Below are 9,706 nucleotides of genomic sequence, written 5' to 3'. Positions count from 1 at the left end.
GTCTTCTGTATGTCTCCCTCTCTGTACATCTCCTTACTTCACTCGCTCCTTCAATCCTCCTTTTGCTCCTTCTATTTTTTCAGCCCGTTTGTCTCTCCCTGCCTGCGTCCCTCCTTCCTTCTGTCTCTCTCTTCTTGTGATCTTGACTTGCTCCATTCTTTCGCCCCTTTTCTCCCAGCATCCCTCCTTCCCTTCTTCGGGCTGACGTGCTACAGGTGGTGCTATAGTAATGACAATGCACTTCCCATCGTCATCACAACAGCCACAACATACCACATTACACTACATCACACTACTCAACGCATCTGACCATAAACAACATACTCCCATACTGATTATTTTTCTACTATTACTACTACTACTATTACTACTACTACTACTACTACTAGTCTACTACTACTACTACTAGTCTACTACTACTACTACTACTACTACTACTACTGGAGTTTCGTCTGCTAAAACCACCACTACCACCACCACCACGACCACCACCATCACACCTTTTTTGATTATAGAAACAAAACCTGACTTGAACACGATTACGAAGAAGCTCCTCTACCGCGATGAAGGAGTGGAGACAAACTAAACGAACGGAGACAAGGCAAACCCCGAACGCAGATATCAATAAAAAAATGAAAATAAAACAGAGAAAGCTTGAGACAACTGGACACTTCCTCTGAAAACGAAAATAAACCAACATAAAATGAATATACACATAACAGTTTTTCTCTCTCTACATATGCAAAAAAGAAAGACTAAGATGTAGACACTGGTAAATTCTGGCTCATGTTTGCGTCAGATTCCGTATGAGAGCTCCAGACGGTATGTGTGCACTATCGTTTCCTGTAGTGCTGCTTGGTTGAAAGTGCTGGGGATGGGGAAAGGGGAGAAGGAGGGGAAGGGGGGAAAGATCGATAAAGTGAAGATATTTGGGAGGTGGGTAATAACCATGAAAACAGGTACAGGTGATTCTCGGAAAGGGGTGGGAAATGAGGGAAACGAAAGGGGGATTTCCACGGAGGAGGAAGGGAGGGAGGACGAGAGGGGATGGGAAGGGAAGGGGGGAGTCTGGTTACCAGGGAGAGGACGAAAGGGAAAATGAGAGGTGATGTGAGGACAAAGCGAGGGAGGATGACACGAGGAGAGGGATGAAGGGAGGAAGGAAGGAGAGGGAGACATGCAGAGGTGAAAGGAAAGGGACATACAGAGAGTGATAAAGGAGGAGGAGGATACCAAGAGGAGGGAAGAAAAGCCAAGAGAGGGATAAAGAAGAGAGGGATGAAGGGGAGGGAGGCAGAGACGAGGAAAGGGAGGAGTGGGAAAAGGTGGGAAGAGGAAGAATGGGGTGGTCTGTGTGTGTGTGTGTGTGTGTGTGTGTGTGTGTGTGTGTGTGGTGTGTGTGTATGTGTGTGTGTGTGTGTGTGTGTGTGTGTGTGTGTGTGTGTGTGTAAAAGTCCTGTGCGGTGCGTGGCCGGCCTTGGCAGTCTGTCGCGATAAGATAACGGGGCTTTATAAAGGCTGGCGGTGGGAGTGGCCCGGTCTAAGCTTCGCCTCCTCCACCATGTCGCTGCTCCGGTCACTCCTGTCCCTGGTGGTCTGGGCCACGCCCTCTGGGCGGCGGATTGGCCTGCCCGGAAGACGGTGATATTTATCCCTGCATATGCACCGCTTCCGCAAGTTATGAAATAACCATGGACTGCTCCAACGTCGACAGCAGTGAAAGTCTGAGAAAAATATTCGAGACGCCGTTCGCCTTCAATGACTTTGAGCGACTCATCATCGATCCCTTAAGCCCTGTCAGTACCCTGTACGATCTGCCTGCTGGAGTGTTCGGTCCAGTGAGCTTCGAGAAGATTGACATCACCAACACGTTGATCGAGACGGTGGAGGAAGAGGCGATCGTCAACTCCCACAACACGCTGGTGCGCCTTAACATGAGAGGAAACAAGATCAGAGAGTTCCCCTTCGAGACGCTGGACCTGTACGTGGAGCTGATAGAGCTCGACTTGGCGAACAACCAAATTTCGGGGGTCATGCCGGACATCGTGACGGAAGCTCTCACCACCCTGGACTTATCCGGCAACACGGACATCACTCTCACCGAGACGGTCTTCGAAGGCTCTGACAAGCTGCAGGTGCTTCGCCTCAACAACATGGCTCTGGGCGACACGACGCCTCCCAACGTGTTCTACAAGCTCAGTAACCTGAGGACACTGTACCTGCAGAACAACGGCATCCCGGGGACCCTCATCGAGGACTTCATCAACACGCAGCTTCAGCCGCTCACCGCCGTGTACTTAGACGGGAACTCCCTCTCCCAGATCCACCCGCTTTCCGTAACGGGTGAGTGTGGCGCCAGGCCGTGCACCTCTCGGCTGTGCCGGGCCATGACCTCGACAGGCAGCTGCTGTGCAGGGTCACGGGTCACTGAAGGAAGACGTTTCCCCCAAACCAATTCTGACACAATGGTCCGGATTAAGGTCATGTAGTGTTTCTTAACTCTCTTTTTCCCTCCCTCTCTATGTACTGGCAACATCTCAGCCCTTCCTCCAGCACAGTCTAGGTCCCTTACATCCCCCTTCTTGCAGGACTGAGCGACAACGGGATCATCTCCTTCACCAACAACCAGATCCAGCAGTTGACGCAGGAGAATTGGGAAGGACTCGTGTCTCGGCTCACCCTTTACGAAGCCATCGACATGAGACGTGAGTTGTTGAAATATTATTATCATTATCATTATAATTTTTATTGTTATTACTGTTATTATTATTATTATTATTATTATTATTATTATTATTATTATTATTATTATTATTATTATTATTAATATTTATCTTTATTTTTTATTTTTATTATCAGCAGCAGCAGTTGTAGTAGTAGTAGTAGTAGTAGCAGTAGTATTAGAGTCTTCTTCTTCCTCTTCTTAATTGTATTCCTTGTATAATCATTGTCAGTAGCAGCAGCAGCAGCTGTAGCGGTATAAAGTAGCGGTACTGTTGCATCACGCAGTGGAGCAGTACAGCAGCGAAGGAGGTGGCCGGTAAGGTTGAAACAAGTGTCCTTTCCCTCCCGCAGACAACCCGCTGGTGTGTGGCTGTGACGTGTATTGGCTGCTTCTAGACTCGTCAGCCATGAGGGTCTTCAACAGTCTGACCACGTGTAGCGGGGGGAACCTGATGACGGACCTTCCCAAGCCGTGGTTCGACGAACACTGCACTACCCTGTAGTTTCTAATACATTTAAACGTGTCCGTTAAGTATTTCCTTGTCCTCTTTCATTCTCTTTGGCTTTGATCTTCAGGAGTTTCCGTAATATATATTGTTCAAATAAAGCTGTGTGAGGGATTACTGTTCCTGCTGAGGTGCCCACACACTCCTCGGCAAACGTTTCCGTCTGTGGCCATCGAAAACCATCCATCGTTCCTTAGCCTGCGTGGGTATAAGCGTTCACTCCACCAGTCACAGCAATAGGGGCTGCTCTTACCCTTTCAAGCACAGCCTAGTACCTCTCAGATCTTGCCTGTCTCTCTGATCTTTTCATATGAACTATTTCAACCTTTCTCTTCTCAATGTTAGGATTGTCCTTACAAATAGGGATGTCAACTAGTGAAAGGTCATGAGTAACCTAACCGTCGTATATACACACGGGTCATGCAGATAAGGGTCGTGTAAGCCATACGTCGAGTCATTGAAGTCACTGAACCAATAAGGAGCGGTTGCAGGTAAGGGTAGCGCACATCCAAAGGAGGTTAGCACTAAAGTCACACAGTCAAGCCAACAAGCAAAGGATCATTACATGCCTAAGGGTCGTAGATATACAGGTCGTATATCCGGGGGTCGTACAGCCATGGGTCAGCGAACACAACGCAGGCACGTTAGTGTCCCGCCGCGGCCCCGTCAGCTATCTCGTCGCAGGTGCCTGGTTCCCTTCGGCTTGTGCCAGGCGGTGACGCTCACGGCCACACAAGGCTGCCGCGTCCCTTTATGCCCCGTCCATGGCCCCTTTCATGCAACCGTCCACTCCACCTTCTCGGCCACTTCCACGCCCCTCTGTTACTACGTGCCCTCCTCACGTCCACCGTGCCCCTTTCTTGCCCCTTATCCACTCCAATTTCTGCAACATTCGCGGTCTTCGCTCTAATTTTCATTCTGTGGAACATCATCTCTCCTCCTCCTCTAAACCTCACCTTCTTCCTTACCGAAACACAGGTTTCTGAGGCTACTGACAGCAATCTCTACTCTGTTCCCTCCTACTATCTCTATCCTAAATTTCAATCCAAAGCTGGATGTTGCGCCTACGTGCGCAACGACATCACTTGCTCTCGTGCCCACGACCTTGACTCTTCTGAATTTTCCACCATCTGGTTAAGACTTCACTGTCATTCTATTACTAAATACATCTGTGCTGTTTATCTCTCACCTAACTCTACCAACTATGTAAAATTCTTTGACTATTTGAATTCTAAAGTGGAGCACATCTTGACCCACTTCCTTCGCTGAAATCTCCATCCTAGGAGATTTCAATGTTCACCACCAGCTTTGGCTTTCATCCTCTTTCACTGACCATCCTGGTGAACAAGCCTACAACTTTGCTATCCTCAACGACCTAGAGCAGTTGGTCCAGCACCCTACACGTATTCCTGACCGTCTTGGAGATCGGCCCAACATTCTAGACGTCTTCCTTACCTCAAACCCTTCTGCTTATTCTGTCAAACTGTTCTCTCCGTTGGGCTCCTCCGATCACAATCTTATTTCTGCATCCTGTCCTATCGCTCCTGTACACCCTCTGGACCCACCGAAGAGGCGATGCTTCTGGCATTTTGCTTCAGCTCGGTGGGACAACCTGAGGATGTACTTTTCCGATTTCCCGTGGAATGATTATTGCTTCCAGGATAGAGACCCCTCTGTGTGTGCTCAGCGCATCACAGAGGTGATTGTCTCTGGAATGGAGGCATACATTCCTCGTTCTTTCTCTCCTCACGCTAAAAAGCCTTGGTTTAATCACGCTTGTTCTCGTGCTGTCAATGATAGACAGGTAGCTCACAAAAGATACCAGAGCCTTCAAACTAATGCTAATTATGAACTTTACATTTCTGCCCGAAATCGTGCCAAATCTATTCTCCGACTAACCAAAAATTCTTTCATTAATAGAAAATGTCAAAACCTTGCTTTCTCTAACTCTTCCTGTGACTTCTGGCATCTAGCCAAAACATCTCCTCCAACTTCACTTCTTCATCTTTCCCTCCACTCTCAGTCCAGACGCCAACACTGCCGTCTCATCTATCTCTACGGCTTAACTCTTCTCTCAAACTTTTTCTAAAAACTCCACTCTGGACGATTCTGGTCATATTCGTCCTACTCATCCCCCCTCTGACTCCTTTATGCCTGTTTTAAAGATTCTTCAAAATGATGTTTTCTATGCCCTCTGGCCTCAATCCTCAGAAGGCTTATGGACCTGATGGAGTGCCTCCTATTGTCCTTAAAACTGTGCCTCCGTGCTGTCACCCTGCCTGGTCAAACTCTTTCGCCTCTGCCTGTCAACATCTACCTTTCCTTCTTGCTGGAAGTATGCCTTCATACAGCCTGTACCTAAGAAGGGTGACCGCTCCAATCCCTCAAACTACCGTCCTATTGCTTTACTTTCTTGTCTATCTAAAGCTTTTGAATCAATCCTTAACCGGAAGATTCAAAAGCACCTTTCCACTTCTGACCTTCTATCTGATCGCCAGTATGGGTTCCGCAAGGGGCGTTCTACTGGTGATCTCCTAGCCTTCTTAACTGACTCTTGGTCATCCTCTCTTTGCCGTTTCGGTGAAACCTTTGCTATTGCGCTGGACATATCAAAAGCTTTTGATAGGGTCTGGCACAAATCTTTGCTTTCAAAACTACCCTCCTACGGTTTCTATCCTTCTCTCTGTACCTTTATCTCCAGTTTCCTTTCTGACCGTTCTATTTCTGCCGTGGTAGACGGTCACTGTTCTTCCCCTAAATCTATTAACAGTGGTGTCCCACAGGGTTCTGTCCTATCTCCCACTCTTTTTCTGTTGTTCATTGATGATCTTCTTTCCAAAACGAACTGTCCTATCCATTCCTACGCCGATGATTCCACTCTGCATTATTCAACTTCTTTTAATAGAAGACCCACCCTTCAGGAACTTAACGACTCAAGGCTGGAGACTGCAGAACGCTTAGCCTCAGACCTTACTATTATTTCCGATTGGGGCAAGAAGAACCTGGTGTCCTTCAACGCCTCAAAAACACAGTTTCTCCACCTATCCACTCGACACAATCTTCCAAACAACTATCCCCTATTCTTTGACAACACCCAGCTATCACCTTCCTCAACACTAAACATTCTCAGTCTATCCTTAACTCAAAATCTCAACTGGAAACTTCATATCTCATCTCTTACTAAATCAGCTTCCTCGACGCTGGGCGTTTTGTACCGTCTCCGCTAGTTCTTCTCCCCTGCACAGTTGCTGTCCATATACAGGGGCCTTGTCCGCCCTCGTACGAAGTATGCATCTCATGTGTGGGGGGGCTCCACTCACACAGCTCTTCTGGACAGAGTGGAGGCTAAGGCTCTTCGTCTCATCAGCTCTCCTCCTCATACTGATAGTCTTCTACCTCTTAAATTCCGCCGCAATGTTGCCTCTCTTTCTATCTTCTATCGATATTTCCACGCTGACTGCTCTTCTGAACTTGCTAACTGCATGCCTCCCCCCCTCCCGCGGCCCCGCTGCACTCGACTTTCTACTCATGCTCATCCCTATACTGTCCAAACCCCTTCTGCAAGAGTTAACCAGCATCTTCACTCTTTCATCCCTCACGCTGGTAAACTCTGGAACAATCTTCCTTCATCTGTATTTCCTCCTCCCTACGACTTAAACTCTTTCAAGAGGAGGGTATCAGGACACCTCTCCTCCCAAAACTGACCTATCTTTCGGCCACCTCTTTGGATTCTTTTTAGGAGCAGTGAGTAGCGGGCTTTTTTTTTCATTAATGTTTGCTTTTTGTGTGCCCTTGAACTGTCTCCTTTGCTAAAAAAAAAAAAAAAAAAAAAAAAAAAAGTGTCCTCTCCTCTCTGTGTCCTTCCCTCCCTGTACGTCTCTTTTCGTCCCTGCACGAGCCCTTACCACCCCGTATTTGTCCCTCCTTGAATGCTTTCCTCAACGATTGTGTTAGGCCCTGCATGTGTCCCTCCCACTATGTGTTACTCCTGGTGTGTGTGTGTGTGTGTGTGTGTGTGTGTGTGTGTGTGTGTGTGTGTGTGTGTGTGTGTGTGTGTGTGTGTGTGTTTTTAAGAGCCTCCATCCGGAAGGGAGTTACGATGGGAACAATCGGTTAGATTGTTCGCATTGCAATTCATCGGCCCCTGCCGGAACGCCGATGACTGTGGCACTCAACCATATCTTTTACTATACTACAGATAAATAATACAAAAAACTAAAGAATTATACATAAAGAATAACAAAATATAGGACGAGTTGGGTCTTATGTGGGGCGCTGCTGGCATAGCGCTGCTGCGTTCCCGCGGATCACTGCGAGACTGACCCGCTGCCGCAGCCACTCTGTTTCCCGCTTTTCCCCCGTCCTCTCTCGGATGCGCCTGACGAGGGTCTTGATGAGGTCGCTGAAGGCGGGACCGAGGACCTGGTCGTCTCCACCGTCAGCGGCATGAAGTCATACCGCTGACCGAGGTCGGCGTAGCGCTGCCGTTTCCGGGCCTCGGCGGAGCGTGCGGCAGCGCCTGCTGTGGTAGCGCAGTCGATGAGGTGGGTGCTGCCGAAGGTGTTCACGCAGGTGGCGTCCCACGCTAGCATCTTGCCCTGCGTGAATGGGTAAATAGTGATGCCGTCGGGACGGCGTCCATCGCCGCGGTCTAGACCCCGCGGCTCGAGGATGGCCGCCACACCGGCAGATGACAGTGCCCTGTACACCACATCGTTGAGGGCTGCGTGGCGGGGCAGGCGACCGGGGTCTCTCTTGCAGGACAGGTTGTGGTGTCCCAGCCTGTCCGCCATGGCTCCGCAGCGACAACGGTGGGGCTGCTGTGTGTTGACTCCCAGTCGCAGGGCTACTCCTGTCCGGACCGCCTCGTCGGGGAGGAGAAGCCCGAGTCTCTCGACGGGAAGGGCCGAGAGCCAGGCGCCGCTGTGAGGAGCCCGGGCAGCAAGGAGCCGCGCTCTGTCAACCTGGTTAGCGTGGGACAGAAGATTGGATAGGCGGTGTTCGGAGGCTGCCTCGTCAAGGTGGCGCTGCTGTAAGGGCTCTTCAGGGTTGAAGGTGGGACATTGCGTAGCCGTAAAGGCGTCGATGGCGGATGCTAGGGGGGCCGGTCTGTCGCCGGTGGGGCGGCGGTTGATTGTACAGACCAGGTCTCGCGTAGCATCCACAGACGCAATGTAGGCAGGCAGCGCCACATCAGCCAACCGTCTGAGGCCCAATCCTCCAAGCCGAAGTGGGAGAGAGGCTTGGGTCCAGGCCATGTCGTCGAGGGCCACGTTGCAGCTACGTGATGTGGCATCCCATAGCTGCTGATCTATGACCCTAAGGTCATCCCCTGCCAGATATACCGGTGCCGCACGCATGAGGTGGGTGGCTCGCGGCACAGAAGCATACCTGGTCAGGAAGAACAAAGCCATATGGCTGCTGATAAGGCTAGTTCTATGAATGAGGGTCTCAGTCAGGCGTTTGATGTTGTCCAGCGCTTCGCCAGCGGAGTCTGGGTGAATGGGGGCTCCAAGAAGAGAGAGGCTGTTGATAGGTGTGGATCGGGCTCTGTATAAAAAAGCGTCGAAGGTGGTGAGGCCTCCGGCGTTGTCGTTGCTGGTACTTGGGGCAACGTCGCCGATAATGCCAGTACCAGCGTTGTCTCCCCGGGGTCCAAGGTGAGTGACCTCACACTTCAGTGGGTTGACCTCCAACCCAATGGCGCGGAATGCTGGAATTATACGTTGCAAATCGGCCGCGACTGTGGCAACAGGTCCAGCGAGCGTGCCATCGTCCAGATACCAGACGTTTAGTGGAGAGCCAAGAGATTGTATGATGGGGTCCACCGCCAGGGCGAATAGTAGCGGTCCCAAGGGGTCACCCTGCTGCACCCCGCGACAGGATGGGATGCAGGCTGTTCCAAAATGGAGGGGTGACGGCTGGGAATAAGCTTGAGTCACCAATGGCGCTGCCATGGGAAAGCGTCTGAACACTTCACGCAGCACTGCAGACCTGTGTATCGTGTTGAAGGCGTTGGCGACGTCCAGCTTGATGATGACGGCGTCGGTTTGCTGAGCGTGTGTGTCGGCGAACTCACGCACCGCGTGAACGGCCGCCTCGCAGCCCAGGCGCGTTCCTACTCCTAGCTGGGCAGGACACAGCTCAGGTGAGAGGGCAGAGGACATACGTTTGGAGAGGAGTTTGCTGGCTAGACGGCGATAAATTGTGCCAACTGCAATGGGCCGCAAGCCTCCATCCTTTTTCTTTAAGGCAAAGAGGTTGGCACTGAAGAAGGCTTGCCTTGCGGGTTCAGGTATGTTTCCTGCTAGGGCGGCATTGCAGAGTTCGGTGATCGCCCCTAGAAGCCTTTGTCCTGCTTCGGCTGTGTTTTTCGTTACAAGTTGCTGTAAGTGCATGGGCCGGATGCCGTCAAGGCCGGCAGCAGAGCCTGGGGAGAAGGCGTGGATGGCAGCCAGCACGTCCTCTTTAGACAC

General features: G+C 50.6%; 1 protein-coding gene across 1 annotated transcript; it reads left to right on the top strand.

The window, feature by feature from the left end:
* Window positions 1–1,626: 1,626 nt before the first annotated feature.
* Window positions 1,627–3,250, top strand: LOC126991013 (oplophorus-luciferin 2-monooxygenase non-catalytic subunit-like). The gene is made up of 3 exons (XM_050849702.1): window positions 1,627–2,343; window positions 2,589–2,705; window positions 3,076–3,250. The coding sequence occupies exons 1-3, from the start codon at window positions 1,692–1,694 to the stop codon at window positions 3,225–3,227; spliced, it is 921 nt and encodes a 306-aa protein (XP_050705659.1). The 5' UTR covers window positions 1,627–1,691; the 3' UTR covers window positions 3,228–3,250.
* Window positions 3,251–9,706: the final 6,456 nt, after the last annotated feature.

Source organism: Eriocheir sinensis, unplaced genomic scaffold (assembly GCF_024679095.1).
Source record: "Eriocheir sinensis breed Jianghai 21 unplaced genomic scaffold, ASM2467909v1 Scaffold23, whole genome shotgun sequence".
Lineage (NCBI taxonomy): Eukaryota > Metazoa > Arthropoda > Malacostraca > Decapoda > Varunidae > Eriocheir > Eriocheir sinensis.
Note: the sequence above shows the minus strand (reverse complement) of the source record. Positions and strands in the feature narration are given on the sequence as shown.